The sequence below is a fragment of the Strongylocentrotus purpuratus genome, unplaced genomic scaffold (assembly GCF_000002235.5).
Source record: "Strongylocentrotus purpuratus isolate Spur 01 unplaced genomic scaffold, Spur_5.0 spur5_scaffold_6, whole genome shotgun sequence".
Classification (NCBI taxonomy): Eukaryota; Metazoa; Echinodermata; class Echinoidea; order Camarodonta; family Strongylocentrotidae; genus Strongylocentrotus; species Strongylocentrotus purpuratus.
In genome coordinates, this window is record NW_022145612.1 from 969489 (window position 1) to 986881 (window position 17393).

The 17393-nt window shown below is 35.2% G+C and overlaps 1 protein-coding gene across 4 annotated transcripts in view; it reads right to left on the reverse strand.

Annotated features, from left to right (window-relative positions):
* LOC575490 (cysteine sulfinic acid decarboxylase) overlaps positions 1-17393 on the reverse strand; it is a 39162-nt gene that overhangs the window by 3577 nt on the left and 18192 nt on the right. For all 4 annotated transcript variants that reach the window (XM_030971999.1, XM_030971997.1, XM_030971995.1 and 1 more), the window contains exons 2-13: positions 16108-16455; positions 14393-14518; positions 13548-13638; positions 9347-9453; positions 7262-7377; positions 5736-5815; positions 5464-5518; positions 4638-4754; positions 3945-4088; positions 1845-2047; positions 640-691; positions 138-227 (exon numbers count right to left, since the gene is read on the reverse strand). In XM_030971999.1, the coding sequence (XP_030827859.1) occupies positions 138-227; positions 640-691; positions 1845-2047; positions 3945-4088; positions 4638-4754; positions 5464-5518; positions 5736-5815; positions 7262-7377; positions 9347-9453; positions 13548-13638; positions 14393-14518; positions 16108-16348 (1422 nt within the window). In that variant the 5' untranslated portion in view covers positions 16349-16455. The remainder of the gene's footprint in view (positions 1-137; positions 228-639; positions 692-1844; positions 2048-3944; positions 4089-4637; positions 4755-5463; positions 5519-5735; positions 5816-7261; positions 7378-9346; positions 9454-13547; positions 13639-14392; positions 14519-16107; positions 16456-17393) is intronic.

Consider the following 17393-nt stretch of genomic DNA (forward strand, 5'->3'; position numbering starts at 1 on the left):
TCAATCACTCACATTGATCAAGATTTGATGGGAGTTTACCACGAAGAACTGTAGCAAACCATGGCAGTTTAAACAAAACAATTTGATATCAGCTTTAATAAAATGCAATCATGAAGTAGAATAATTCATTCTCTCACCTTACTAAGTCTCTCCCAAAACTCTGGTGTTCTTTCCTCATCTCTGAGGCTTGCTGGGATGAACCAGAAACATACATTTGTGCACTGAGGCTGTGGAAGCAAAGAGTGTGAGAAAAAGTAAAGGAAATTGCCTTAAAGGAAAGCTCTCAGAAAATAAAATATCTAGATGTTTTCCTCTGATCTTTAATGATGAATTAACAAAAATTCTCACTGTATCAAGCATGGAAGAACACACATAAACCATATGGTTAATATATTTTGAAATACAAGTAGCTATGATAATCATCAATTCCTTTATAAAAAGTAAATACTAAATTAGCAATCCTATACTAAGGATAAACTAGAAAATAAAAACAGCATGTGAATAAATGCAAATAAAAAAACTGTGAATATTATCTACTTTATGAATACAGGAAAATCTTCCAAAACTCCATAACCATGACCAACATCACATTGAGAATATTTTGGTGATGAACATTTTTAAAGGATCTAGATTACTAACCTCCATCAGAACTTCAAATCCATCTCGCTCATGAAGAAGCTGAGTGAAATACCTACATAGAAGGATCAAAGAAGGTCTATCAATATACATGTATCTGAATGATGTGACAGCCAACACATTTCTGCCATACAAAATGTTAATCAAGGAAGCTTAGTAAAATATAGTGGCACAAAAAGTTACGTCCGAAAGCGAAAGGTGTACTAAATAGTTACTAATTAGACTTAAAGTGAGTGTCTTTCTTTTTCCTCCACATATCTGAATGAAATTTTAGGTAAATTTGGCCAAATCACGATAGCACATGCATTCACCAGCTCCATACCTTAACAATGTGGTTATAGCTCTGTAATAAAACTACCGGTATACATTTTGCATTCCGGATGTTTCTTTGTGTGCCACATTGCACTAAGCAAGCTAAACAGGTAGGCATCACTGAAAAGCCATTCACTTTTTCCATTTTGTATTACAGCATACCTGCAAACCTAGCTTCCAATGCAAAAAATACAAATCTCTGAAGGCAACATTAGGTATACCGTAGTGTGTTTTGTATGTTTCAATTGAGAAGTATCCAAGAAAAGACAGAAATCTAGGATTCAGAACAATAGTTTGAAGGCAAGAAATAGGAATCATTCATTCATCTAAAATAGGAATGGTCAGTAGCTATGTAAACAGGTGTTCCCACATTTCCAATCAAATGATTGATGGAGCTTCAAGTTCTCAAGAATTATTGGAATTGTTATTGTAAGAGATAATTTTTGTGTTTGTTTCTTTTCATTTCCAGTCTTCACCTGGATTTAATAATGTTCCATGATATCTTACTTCACAATTCATTAAAGCCTCGGTCACAAATGCCATTACGAACTGCTACTAACGCCATAAGAACGATTTTCAGACTATGGAAATTTGGGAAGACAATGGAAAAACAGGGAGATTGGTACAAAATTATTTTGTACAAACCTTTGTGACCGTAGCATTACCTATTCTATATATATGAGACAAAATATCAAATTTATCAGTATAGACAACCCTGCACTATCAAAAAGGGTTAATGATATACTGAACTACATCATTCTTTCACTTTTCATGTGATCTGTCTTCAGCTGAAAACAAAACAATCAACAATATTCTAAAATGAATAGCTTACATCATGGCATCAGCTGCAAAGAAAACAAATTATGAAAATGCAGGAACCTTGAGTGTATAATTACCTTGATATGGCAAACTTGTGGTCTATCTCTGCCTCAAAGCCCTTATTGCCTTTAGCCTTCCACATAAGCCAGAGACGGAAAGCATCTACCTTACGGCCACATTGGAGGGACTTGTCACCCGTATCATAACTAATGTCATAGAACTTATCTTGCTGGAACAGGTACTTGGCCTTGGCACTCATGCATCGGTTCATCAGGGTTTCCTATTAATGACCAACAAACAGATTGCAAAAATAAATACCGGTAATGGTTTTATATAAATTGGTTTCCTGTCAATGACCAACAAACAGATTGCAAAGAGAAATACTGGTAATGGTTTTATATAGTTTGGTTTCCTATCAATGACCAACAAACAGATTGCAACAATAAATACTGGTAATGGTTTTATATAGTTTGGTATCCTATCAATGTACAACAAACAGATTGTACAAAGAAATACCGGTAATGGTTTTATATAGTTTGGTTTCCTATCAATGACCATCAAACAGATTGTACAAAGAAATACCGGTAATGGTTTTATATCAATGACCAACAAACAGATTGTACAAAGAATTACCGGTAATGGTTTTATATAGTTTGGTTTCCTGTCAATGACCAACAAACAGATTGTACAAAGAAATACCGGTTATGGTTTTATATAGTTTGGTTTCCTATCAATGACCAACAAACAGATTGCAAAAATAAATACCGGTAATGGTTTTATATAGTTTGGTTTCCTGTCAATGACCAACAAACAGATTGTACAAAGAAATACCGGTTATGGTTTTATATAGTTGGTTTCCTATCAATGACCAACAAACAGATTGTACAAAGAAATACCGGTAATGGTTTTATATAGTTTGGTTTACTATCAATGACCAACAAACAGATTGTACAAAGAAACACTGGTAATGGTTTTATATATTTTGGTTTCCTATCAATGACCAACAAACAGATTGTACAAAGAAACACTGGTAATGGTTTTATATATTTTGGTTTCCTATCAATGACCAACAAACAGATTGCAAAAAGAAATAATAGTTTTATATAGTTTGGTTTCCTATCAATGACCAACCAACAGATTGCAAAAAGAAATAATGGTTTTATATAGCTAGGTTTATTTAGATGGGACTAAACCTATGTGGGACTGTGTCATGAATTGAATTCACTGCTCCACTAGTTCTTAAGGAACACCAACACCAATAGAAGCAGGTTTAATTTAATTGCTAGTTTACCCGATTCAGGGTCTCACTATTACTCTGTGCCAAATTTTTGGTTTTAAAAGTTCTCCTCATGCACATGTATAATCTACTTCAGCCCAATCTACATGTAGGCAAATACACATTAAATCTATATGAGCCAAAATCAGCCAATTCTACAAACTGACAATGAGATAGAGCAGAGAAGCACACCAAACCTGCCATAGTGGAAGGATGACATACAATGTGAGTTTTATACGTCTTCTACAAGATGAATGACTTCTTTGGAAGGCTTCTTAAAAGGATCTACATATTGTTTGATAAAATATACAAATAATTCATGTTTCTGAGTGCACTAATGAATATACACTGCATGTACATGTAGGTTTAGTCACAATCAGATAATGAACAAGACTTGTTTAGTTCATTTTCAGGTTCAGTGTGACTTAATCGAGCGCAGTGCACATCCCTAATGCATGAGCTTAAAACATGGATATTTTTTTTTTATAAAAAAGGGTCTACAATATAAATATAAAGTTGAGAAATAAGCAACAAAAACACCAAAAGTCACACAGTCATGGAGGCCACAATGCTTAGAATGACATCACAGTCCATAAGAGCAGCCAATCAGTATAATGCGCATCTCAGAGTGGGCAACAATGTGCTTGCTATTTGGAACCATGTGATTACGTCCCATCTCAAAGATGAGCATACGTACATCTCTATCATTATCATTATCACCGTTAGCCATGGGTTATCACTTTCTGATGGGAATTCTTTACGCATGGAAGGCATGGTAGGAAAGAATGATGCACAGTCAAGTGGAGTCATTTGACCTGTTAGATTACTTAGACAGTACATTCTAGAACACATTATAATAATACAATTGATACACAATTTATAAGGGAGAACAGCTACTTACATTGCCATTCAATAGGAATGCAGAGCATTGCAGGGGAACCCCCATCATCTTATGTTGACACCATGTGACTGAGTTAGACCGGTGGATGCCATCAAGGTAATGTCTATAAGTAGATGAAAGAAGGGCACTACCACCCCAGGCAGCCTGCAAAAAGGAGGAGAGGGGGGAGGGGGGTATATCAATAGCATGTTCTCTGACTTTATTTACAGACGTATTCTGTTATCAAGTGACACTTAAATAAATATTTGATCTCATTGCACACAGGTCTTTCTTATGGAAGGTGTTATAAAAGTGTCCCCCTTGTTCTGATATTGTGCCTCCTTACAAATATCACCTACTGTTCATGGCACTTTTAAAATGTGAAGGAAAAAAAAGCTTGTAAGAGATTTATTTAGTAACATATAACCTGAAAGGTTTCTTTGTTTGTTTGTTCTGCTTCGTTTTGCCTCCCTCTCCCTTTAAAGAATCTTTGATCTGCTTCTGTGGTCCGTTACCAGCAAATCACACAACATCACAAAACATGTTTCCCTTGCACTCATCATCAATTTATATTACCACTGTGCCAAGACATTACAAATGAAACAGAATTTCTTGGGAAAATTGTCTGGGATGGGATCATGGTTATAATTGGTCATGTGACGAGGCAGGATCACTACTGTTAAATTACTTGATTACTTCCATATTCATACTTACATCTATATGGAACCAGATTCCATATTTGACACATATGTCTGCAATCTCATTTAAAGGGTCATAGGCTCCATAGACTGTAGTCCCACTTGTAGCAACTACCATTAGAGGAATGGCACCCTGTTACAATGCAAATAGGACACATTGACATTTATGATTTTTAAATGTTACAATGCAAACAATTATTAAATAAGGTTTTCTCATAATCTTTAATATCTCCCACGTACCCAATATATTATTTTAAAGATAAATAGAGCATAAATTGCAGCACTTGAAGTTGTCTGATAACGATACAGTAGGAGACTTTACAATTTCCATCTTAAAAATGTGCACTTGTGAGACCATGTGTAAAACAGATATATATATATATAAGAAGAGGAGTTGGCTCAGTCAGTAAAGTGTTTGCCTGTGAAACCAACGACCATGGGTTTGAATTCAGTCCAGACAGACTGAAGCTTGCATTGTGTGTTAACATGCCCCTCCTCTGTTCCACAGGGAAAAACACCCTGTCCCTTGGATAGGACGTTAAATGGAGGCCCTATGTAGAGGAGAGTCACCACCTATGCAAATTAAGAAGCCAAATAAGACTAGGGGAAAACCCCAATGTAATGGTGTACCTGGACATCCCAATCGGTTGCACAGGGAGGAGAAACCAGAGGCTCACACAGATTAAGTTCATGATTCCCCTCTCTGGTACATGTGATACAAAATCAATTGATTATAAACATTCCTTTAATGTGAATACAACGCTTAAACATGTACCTGATATATATACTTGAAAAATTAAACCAAAGAATAGTTTTATATAGACTACAGAAAGAATACTTACATTCAACTTTGCAGCAGAAATTGCTCTATCTAGTGCCTCTGGTATCATTCTACCACTGGAAAATAAATACATTAATTATGGGATTAATTAGGACATATAGTAAATGTAGGTCATGGGTCGGTCATTACTATTAAGAGAATGTGTTCCCCTTGACTTTGATTTGTAAAAAACAAAAAACAAAACAAAACAAACAAAAACAAAACAAACAAAACAAAATAAACAAAAATCAATTTTTAATATAAAACACTCACTGTTTGTGCATTATCACTTACTTTTTGTCTGTTTCTATTTTGATGACATTGTTAGTTCCTATCCCCAGGAATGCTGAACCTTTCAGGAGTGAATAGTGGCTCTGTTGGTAAGAAATAAAACCTCATGATTGAATTTCATTCTATAATTTAAAATCAATTCAGTCAATACGTCCAGCTAGCTTACATATCTCCTTGCATTGCTTTATCTATCTTTTCCTTTGTACTGCTTCTCTAATTTCTCATTTGATTTGTCCTTTCGATTTTCCACTCCTTATTACTTTTCGTTTAATTCTTAATTCTAAATCACAATATTTTACATTATCCTCTCCATTTGCATTTTAAGTAATATTGAACAAGTTCAACAAACGCAAGAAAAAGAAAGTAAACCATAATCTCTCTAAAAGTTTGAAAAATAAACAAAATCCACACATATTGGAGGAATCGCTGAAACAAATAATAAAATGTGAAATCACTTTCACAACCACTATTAAAGGTAATACAAAGTTTTGGGAAATATTGAAAATTGGCTGGATAGTGATTCTTCAAAATTTTGATATATTTGGATGCCCCTGTGGATGTATTATAAGCACTAGAAAATTTAGCCCCTAAAACATTTCTGCTTTCGAGAAAAATGGAATATAAAAATTTACCGGTGCTCCTGGTAAATTTTGATAAATTTCAAATAGCGCCTACGGCCATACAATGGTAGCTGCGACCATGAACATTTCAGAATATGTAGTTGTCATACATAATTTTCAGAAGTGAATAGCCAATCGGTCTATTTTAGTCAAGAAACATTGTTTTTTAGCTTAATTAATATCTTGACCTTAAGAGGGAGCTATACAACAAAAAGAGTTTATTATTTACAATTTCATAACTTTAGACTCGATTTCAAGCGCGACAACGATCACTGAATATTGTGGGATCGCATATGCTTCCAATATGTTAATTTGAACCAAATTCATGACCCCATACCAAAACTTTGTATTACCTTTAAAATACACTGCATTTTTAAAATTTGTGCGCTGAAAACTTGAGTTGTAATGTACATTACATAAGTTTATATTTAACTTTCATTACTAATCCACATGTTTTAGGAAGTAAATGAGTATACTAAAACAAACTCGATACTATCAAAATGCAAGAAAACTTAAGAAAGCTATACTGCTATCACTATGAAAATGACTGACAATGAGAGCGGACAAAATATACAGTTCCTCAGGTAGACAAAGGAACATCCCTTCACTGCTATTATGTAAAAATGTGTAGAACAGGTGTCACATGCATATTCACCTTTTTACATAATAGCTGTGAAGGGATGTTCCTTTGTCTACCTGAGGAACTGTATATTTTGTCCGCTCTCATTGTCAGTCATGTTCATAGTGTATACTATGCTATTGCTATACTTTCATTTTTATTTTCTCTCAATTTGTAAAGTCTGAGCACAAAAATATTCTCTTCATGTTTCAGCAAATGAATGTAACTGACCCTCCTTCATTTAATTCACTATCCCAACTTTTTGTCCTTTTCTGATTTAGGCCACTTACCTGATCAGAAGTGAATATTTGTAGAGGCTTGGAGTTGAAGTTACCATTCTCCTTGTAGTCTTCATTCACCATATACCTGGCATGGTTGATTGCATACATGTTACCTAGTGAGCCACCTGATTAGAAAACAATTATTTCAAACTTTCCCGTCAAATCATCTAATGGACAAATCATTTGTGCATGCCAAAATCAGTGTAGAGTAGATGCAAATAATACTTATGATAATGATGATGACAACAACAACCACAACCACCACAATATCAACAAAAACAATAATTTTAAATTTTAATAATAATATAAATCAAAAGTCAATCAATAGAGTTATAAATCAACAACTGAAGTACATGTACATGTATAACATATTAACTTAATATGACAAAATTCTTAATACAAAGTATCATACATGTAATTCAGAAAGCACTGTTTATTATGAGGGCACCGTTACAAAACAAAGAGCTGTTAGCTTGTTTTTTCTTTTGTTCTAAGAGTGAAAAGAAAACCTGTATATTTAATATTTCCAAAAAGAATTAAATGGAATCTGCTACAGTTGGAAACAAAAAAATCATACAATCATAACGTATTTGTGCTGCATAATGATTTACCCTCCAAATAAATAGCTAACAACATTTTATTGACTCATATATTATCTATATGCTCTACTTGGACTAAAGGTTGTTTGTAAAGAAATTTAATGAGTCAATTTACAACTTACGAATAAATAATGAACATTAGGTCAAGGCTACGTACTTCACTTTAAAAGAAAAACAAATCTAAGAATCTAGAGGGGGGAAGTGTGTCAAAAATAGAACATGAACTTGTCTATGGCATTGCTCAAACACAAATTCAGTGTACAGTGTGAGACAAACATATTTTTCAAAAAATACAATTAATTTCTTTTTCCCTATACCCGAATTGAATGATCATTAATGTGGCCTGCTTGTTCAAGCAGAATGTGCTTATTGTATTTCTATTCCAACATTAGAATGAGCAGCGATCAAATAAAACGAATGCCATTCCACCAATTATTTTGCAAGCTATTAAGGTAGCCAAATTAATTCTTATTTCACTCTGAGTGGTTTGAGGGAGACCAAACTTCATTAGGAAAAAAATGATTAAATTATAGGATTCCCTGTCTGAAAGTCTTTGAGACTTGCAGCCAATTAGGCATGAAACCATTTCCAATTCATTAAAGAATTTCAATTGAGTTGTTTTGTTATGGAAAAGTGTCTTGAAGAACTATTGTAAGATGGAGATCCAATTAAAATGCATTTATTAGATTGGATCAGGTTAACGTTATTAAAAGGTTTGTTTACAAGCTGCAAGCTATGGATAGTGAAAGCTGCTATGAGGCACAGAATCGAGAAGTCCAAAGTAATCTGATTAATCTTAGAATCAATCAAATTACACTCTGTACTTGCAAATATTAATCAATATCTACTACTGCATTTATATATTGTATTAGGATGATTGTTATATAGGCCATTACAATAATGCAACAAACCATTGGACGTACATGTACTACTCAGTTGATAAATGCAACTAAAAGGTTTCATGTTTGAAACTATTTAGTATACTTCAGCTTCGAAAGACATTGCACAAGAGCATCATGCAGTTCATGGCTACAGTACTGACATGAGAGTAGGAAAGAAAGGATGGATACATGCAAGCAACCACAGAAACGTCTCTTGTACTACTACGTCATTCGGTGAATATTAGCGCCCCCTATGATAGATGTGCCCAAACTTAACTCAACTTTTAATCATACAATGAAGTCATTTGCATGAATCACTTGCCTATTTTGTTATATAATCATCTCATGTGTTACTTTGTATGACATGTCTTTATCCTCTCATGTGAAGAGTGGTTGTACGACACTTGCTCCCATGACAAATATTCTACACAACCAGTTCCCTACACTACCCAAATTCTTAACTTCAGCACCACACCTAACCCTTGCCCTAAAACTTAACTTAAAACCCATATTTTGCAACCCTAATCTAACCCTAACAATGACAAATTAAAGCCTGGAGCAATTGTTGCAGGATCAAATGTTGTGTCACCATGAAAATGAGATGTTGGTCTTACCTGGACAGAAGATACCATCACCACTCTTGTAGCCACACAATTCTCTCAGCTTTGAGAGGACTTCTTGCTCAATCAGAGTAAACACAGGTGCAACTTCATAAGTGTACCTAGACAACAAGAAATAGAATTCTCACTAAAGTTTGACTACATTAAAATACACTACAGTCTGTATACAGGGAGAGCTTTATAAAAGTATTTTCACTACTTTTTCTTCAATAACACACCATCACTTTTACATTGAAATATTCAGGGAAATGGTAACAGAAAGAATATTGTGGAGAATATTATAGATATTGTTTCAGACATTAAATAAGGATACAAATTTTTGCTGTGATTGATCAAGATTTTACATAATTTTTCTTGGAATAAGACAGATGGTTTATGTTATGAGAGTGTTATTCTGCTGAGAGTCTGACAGGTGTTTGACATATGTAGCATACCTGCCAACCTGAGACAAGAGAAATTAGGAGTAAATTTTTCTGGATGGACTACGAGGTCGCGAACCACCGAAGGATTGGGGTAGTAGCCCGTAGATTGGGGGGGGGGGAACTAACGATCACGTTCGGGCTGCGCTGTGTATATCTTCTATGAGCGCGAGCGCGGATGTCGGCGTGATCTGGTTATCAGTGCTGTGTTATGCTTTAGTCTTATACATACATACATACATATTGGTATTTATTGAGCGCCTTTACATGAACATGCCCAAGGCGCTTTACATTTCGAAGTACAAACATAATAGAATACTCTCCAAGTGCATTACACTCTAAAAAAAAATAAAATAAAATAAAATAAATAAATAAATAAATAATTTTTTTTTTTTTTAAATCGGAGTTTTGAGGCATGCATTCGGAATTCGGAGTTGGTATGAAAAATGCGGAGGAACTCCGCCTAAATCGGGGTGGTTGGCAGGTATGATGTAGATCATAGATAACAATGTGCAGAACATCTCTCCAATACTGAGATCTTTGTGTGGCATATTAAATCATTTCAATTTTTTTTTCCTGTACAGCTTTAACCAGTTTAAATGTACCAAAGAACGTTATTACACTCCAAACGAGAAAGACTGAGATACGTGTAAACTCATCATTGGCTATCAAAAGCTTACATATAACACAACAGTTCCATTTTAGAAAAGAATCCATCTTCTGTACAATGGAGTTGTTGTGGTATAGTGGTTTCTTCACTTGACTCTCAATGCATGGGTTGAGGATTCAAATCCCAGCCCAGCACTAACTTCCTTTGACAATATATTAATTCACATTACCAATCTCCACCCAAGTGTAAATTTGTTACCTGACAATGACAATGTGTTGTAATAATAATTGCAGGGCCCGAAGTTAGAGCAGTATTAATACTGATATGGCTTCCCTGGGTAAACAACACCCAAATATCATACAGGTGTATATCTTAATGATCAATTTTCCTTGTCTAAGCAAGACCAAATTTTTATTATAATCATAAACTTTTCTTGTTTGAGATGATTTATGGATCTATGTTTCCGTCACCTTGCTGATACATTGAGCATTGAACGTAACAAGACTATCACAGTTTAGAGACAAATTGCAATCATCAATTACCGTATGTGTATCAGTGCATTAGTGTAGGAGTGCTGGGAGGGAAAGAGGTACAGAATCTCATTCAATCATACCTATTACAACCCCCATTTATCATACATGTACTTGTACTTTTTACACAGGAACAATAATTCAATTAGTCTGAGACACACTGTTGCTTTCTACTTCTTGGAACAGTATTTCTTCAGTCATGGAGATGGAGGGAACTTACTGCGGAGTAAATGTACTGCGGTAGTACTGCAGTAGTACCGCAGTAGTACTGCAGTAAAAGTACCACAGAAGTACTGCAGTACAAGTACCGCGGTAGTACTGCAGTACAAGTACCGCTGTAGTACTGCAGTACAAGTACCGCAGAAATACCGCGGTAGTACTGCAGTAGTACCGCATTAGTACCGCAGTAGTATCACGGAAGTACTGCAGGACAAGTACTGCAGTAGTACCGCGGAAGTACTGCTGGACAATTTCCGGAGTAAATGTACTGCGGTAGTACCGCAGTAGTACCGCAGTAGTACCGCAGACGTATCGCAGTAGTACCGCATACATAATGAGCCCTGTGACCTTCAACCTTTGATCTCGTGGACGCAAAATCTAATCAATTCATTAGCTCTGCAAGATACATACATGACCTAAGTTTGGCAGGAATCCATTAATCGGTTCTTGAGATAACGTGATCACAAGAACGGGACGTACAGAGACAGACAACCCGAAAACATATCTCTTCATTATATGAATGAATTAAATTCAATGTCTGCATCACACACATGTGTATTAAAGAAAAAAATCATGGACAAATAGAATAAATACACTGAAATAAAAAACAATCTGGGACCATATGGATGCATGGTGTCATAAAATACACTGAGAATAATATTGTATAGGCCTGAATACCAAGAATGAGATTTGGAAGTGTCTGGGGCAACAAAAAGACAAGTTATAAACTAAATTCATATTCAATAGAAATTTTATTTTCAGTGTATTTTATGTGCCTTAAGTTTGCCTGTGATCCGGACGTTAAACACAAGGGTGGCCTGTATTTCATCTAAGTTTAATTTATGTGACAAATCTGCTCTTTTTACAAATGTAATGCTTTTGTTTAAAACTTGTTAGTATTAGCCTATTTGGAATAATTTTCAGTTTTGATTTTTGTGGAGGAAAATTCATCATCATTATTTTTGTATAAAAATTGGCATTTTCTTGTTGATTTGTTGTTGTTGAAATGTTGAAATTTGATTCCTTTATTTCTAACTATGAAAGAGCTGAAAATACAAATAATTAGTGTAAATTTGAGGTGAAAAAAGGCTCATTTAGACCTTAAAGGGATAGTTGAGTTCTTGTTTCAGACCGCAAATGCCTTCAAAGTGCATGGTTGTTGCTCTTGTTCTTATTTATGACATTTCTACTGCTCTATTAGGACCTGAAATTGCAATGAAGTATGAAGATAATTTTAGACCCCAAAATGTGTAAAATTTAGCCAATCATACGATCATACCAATTCAGCTCCACTTTCAACAACAAAAGGTGACCGTTAGTTGATTAATTAATTAATATTAACAATACACGGGCCTGGCTGGTTGTGCGTATTATAGCCAACATGAAAAAGCCAACATCAGCATTGGCTGGAATAGAACGTATAAGGCGCTATTTAGTTTTTTTCAACGGCTGGTTCAAAAAAAAAATTAATGGATATTTCAGCCGTCTCTGAACCGATTTTGATCAAACAAAGATGATTTTGTCATTTAAATGGTATGTTCTTTCAAATTTAATACTCAGTTTTTCATTATCTCACAAAAAGTTATTTTGTGTAGCACCCTCTGCAACAGAACTTGATTAAAAAAAAAAAAAGAACTGCTAAAAATGGAAATGCTTAGTCATGTGACATCCATCTACAATGTACGGTAGGTAAAGTCAAATCTAAGGTCTAAAGTCTAACTGAAAAGTAAATTGTGTGCAGCCTACCTATACAGTCTTTGTTGACATTGGTTTAATATAAGCTATAGTCATGGGTGTAATGTTTACATGACCGGAATAAACTAACATCCATTTTAATACAAAGTTAATTCAGGAGAATCCAGAAATTTGAATTAAAACCAGGGCCCTGTCGCATGAAATTGAGCATTTATTGTAACTTTGCCATTAATGGTAACTTCCATGGGAGCCTTGATTCGATTGGCTACTGAGTGAAAATACAAGTGGACAAGTCAAGAGATGATGGATGGAGTTCCCATTGTTAACTTCTTTGAAAATCTGAGGTCAAATTTTTAGTTTTGAAGATAATTTTCAGTGTTCTTATGAAGGTACCATTCAGCTTTGAAGATACTGTAGATGTTACAAATCAGTCCAAAAGGTTTTTGTTATCCCACAAAGTAATGAACAAGGGAGAGAAAAAGATAGATGATAGAAAACTTGTCTTATTAAGTTATAGGTGTGATGCATTCCCATTGGGATTAAGACATGGAATACTGACAGATGATAGGCCTCTAATCCTAGTACTTTAAAGGGCCTAGGCCTACATATACATGTAGATCCCAGTACTTTGATAGACCCAAGCTTATAAAGGTGATTGAAAATCACAGGGTTTGACTGTAATAGTATGTTTACCAAAATAAAACCTTTTTGCGAGTACTTACTGGCTTTCGTTGAGACTCTCTGTCATCCATGCACCAGCTAAACCGTACATATCCTGTCCGGCAAAGAGCTGATTGTAAAACTGAGGATGACCTAAAACAGTTAAAACATAAAGCTACATTTGAAAAGATCTTTAATGAACAAACTTTTTGCTCTCTGTCATCCACGCACCAGCTAGACCATACGTATTCTGTCCAGCAAAGAGCTAATTGTAAAACTGGGGATGATCTAAACCAGTTAAAACACATTTGAAAGGAAAGAAAAACTGAAAGGAAACTAATTACCAACAGTTTGATCTGTATGTTTGGGGTTTCATGTTGGTATGCTATTCAAACTAAGTATTATTTTCAACATTACTTCAGGAAAGAGACATTGCAAGTTTAACTTATACATTCTAAATAAAGACAGAGGCAACTTGTGAGTAGACTAGAGAGCGCACCCATACTTGTACAGGCACATAAGTAAACTCCGTTTTTAAAGGGATAATATGACCCATTTGCAAGTTGAATTGAATAAATACATATCACTGTTTCATGAAATTATATGCAAAACTTAAAAAAAGATCCTATATTTGTATATATATATCTCCTCCACACATTTCAGTCTGTACCTGTCTGTAGGAGCTAGGGCCCAGAAATCATAACTGAATTTAGAGATTGAACAAAACTTTGTGTATGGACCTTCTGGGGAACAGACTGTCATCATAATGTTAACGTATAAACAGTAAGTGCAAAAAAAAAACAGATCCAAAGTATAGCTAAGCACAGTTTCAGGTGGAAATTTGAATGGTATATACATTAAAAAAATCTCGAAGACTTCTATAGAAATTGATGGAGCACTAACTTACTGACTTTGACGCTATGGTCATAGGTCTGTTTGCAGAGATCAAGGAGGCTTTCATGTGATTCTGGATCATCCTTAATTGTAAAATCCATCTGATTCTTGAGCTCATGGGGATGCTGGAAATTGATTACTAAGGACAACAATTCAGAGAAATATGCACATTTTAAAGTCTCTTCCCTTTCCTTACCATGCACATGATAACTCTTTCACATTTATTAGAAAAGAGTTCTATGACACATCAACAACTACATCATGACGTCGGATAGTCAACCTGTTGAAATGTCGAGCCACTCCCGCCACCCATCCTCTCCAAGCGCTATAGTTCTCCTTAGAACTATAAGCTATGAAAGATAACCAACAGTCTTTTTCAAGACTACACCAACAGTCCTTTTCAGGACTACACACCCTCAAAAAAGATTACTGAGAGTCCTTTTCAGGACTCCTCAATCCTCCCTCTCTCTCTCTCACATGGTGCACCCGCAAGCCTACTGTATACATCTACAGGTGGATTCTCAATCCATAGCACTATCTAGCCACACCCGTGTTTAGTCGACTTCACTTGATGCATGATGGAAAAACTTGACAAAAATCTTTGGCTTTGTTATATACCCTAGGTATTAATAAATTTTAATCAGAATTTTTGATGGAGAAGGTTGAACTAGCTTTTCCAAGATAACTTTTTGTGCTGATTTCCTAAACATCTAATAAACCCTACTTAGATGTTTTTTTCAATTTCAGCCACTTTCGTGGTAAAACTGAACATTATGGTCACTTTTGGTCAGGGGTAAATTTTCCAATCATTTTTATCCACTAACAAAATTTGATGGGCCTATTCTATGTAAACAGTGCCCTCATACTAGAGAAAGTGGTTAAAAAAGACCCCCCTCAAAACAATATTTCGGTCACTTTTTGGCCAAATGAGTTACAATTGTTCCCTTCTCACCTATGATTTTCCCTCATTGAAGAGTAAGGTTTGGTTTTTTATTTAAAAAGTCTTTCCAACTTAAGCTTGGGCATCAAACTGTCAATAATATGGTTGTGCCCATGTCATGCTAAATGGCATTACATCATGCCAAGAATATCTTAATTTATATATCTCTTGTACACTTTGGTAATGAATATTGTAGATCAAAAGATATGAATACATCTCATCTTTCACCATACCTACATGTACACTCATTCTTTGTGTGAGGTTTCCTTTAAATGATTACTGGTTAGTAAACAGTCAAAATTGCCTCGTCAAGAGATTATCACACAAATTCCAGTCCATTATAACAATACAGGAGTACTGCATGTGACTTGCAATCCATCAATATTGTTAGCATTTTATTCCTTGCACAGTCGCACCATAAATGATCATCTACATGTATAAGTGGTGAACTTTATGAAACTCAATGAATTACTACAGCTTCACAACATATATATACCATTGCATGTATAAGAAGAAAATTTGTTAAGCTTGCATTATTGCCTGGGCCCTCTCGATTTGATACTAATGGAAGATTCTGCTTTAGGCCCTCAGTATTTACCCTTTCTGCTAACATACTTTTAAAAATAAACAATTTACTTATCATCACTAGAGGCATATCAAGAAATAACCTTTTTAATGCCTGTAAGATTACTTTTTTAATTTAACAATTATAAATTAAAAAACAACCAACCAACAGCTCCCAGAGCTTCCACTACTTCACTTCTGAATATCTATAAATGTAAGCTCACCTTTGCATTTTGCACCAAGAGGCTTTGAGATGCCCTCTTCTAATATCAGCTCAAAGAAATTCCTCAAGAAATTCTCCTCGCCTTCTCTCATTCCAACCCCCTCCTTCCACTGTTGAGCAGCCCCAGGCCCAGGCTCTTTGACATCATGGGATCCCTTTATTGTACCTCCAACATCACCATTAAGGAGGGAAGAGGCCTTTGCTTTAGTGGCCTGGGGCTGGGGTGCAGTGTTGCTTTGCATGATGGTGCTTCGGTTAGGCCCTATGGGTACTGTGCTAGAGTATGGTCGTTGAGGCAGATTGAAGAGTCCTCTTATGCACAAACTATATCTCCTTATGCATAAAGAACCTGCATATTACACAAAGAGAGTTAAAATAGATGATAAATGGAAAAGTTAATTCAATCAATGACTTTTTGTTACATAACTGATGTTTTCATACTGAGTACATTTTTTAATAAGTATGATGTTAATTAAACACTGCACTGTGAAGTAGTAGATTATGAACATGTTTAGTGGATGGTAAATTCATGATTGAGAGTATATATGTATACCGTAAAGCGCATTGTTTTTAAAAAGCTCAACTTAATGATGTACTGTAAGGACATGTTTGATGACTTGAGCTGCACTGTTAGATTTTAATACAACCACAAAATGGCTGCCAAGATGGCTGGCATGCAGTCCATCAAACAATAATAACCAATCACAAGATTGGACAATAAGTAACCAATAGAAAAGCTTGTTAAAGATAGAGTGCCATGTGCCTATAGTGTGCCGGGTTGAATAGCTAAGAGATAGGAAGAGTGTGTGTGTGTGTGGGTGTGCGTGTGTGTGCGTGTGTGTGTGCGTGTGTGTGTGGTGCTATGGCAGGTAATGTGCATGAAGATGAATGAATAGGGACAGAACAATAGAAGCCAAGAGCTAGCAGACATGAGAGAATGAATGTAGGTCAGGAGTGCACTGAAGCATAACGGAGTGGAAAGCTAAAGTAAATTAAACAAATAACCACTTGGATCAGTGAAATTAAAACCTTTAATTTAACAATTTTCTTGTCAAAATTACAACCCGTGTTGACCAAACTACTTTGTGCATACTAACTCTGTCTGACCTGGTGATTTACAATTACAGTGTAAGAATGATCCACTGATCCGCAATGTTACAAACTCTGACCTGGTGATTTACAATCATTAAAGATCCACTGATCCGCAATAATGTTACAAACTCTGACCTGGTGATTTACAATCATTAAAGATCCACTGATCTGCAATAATGTTACAAACTCTGACCT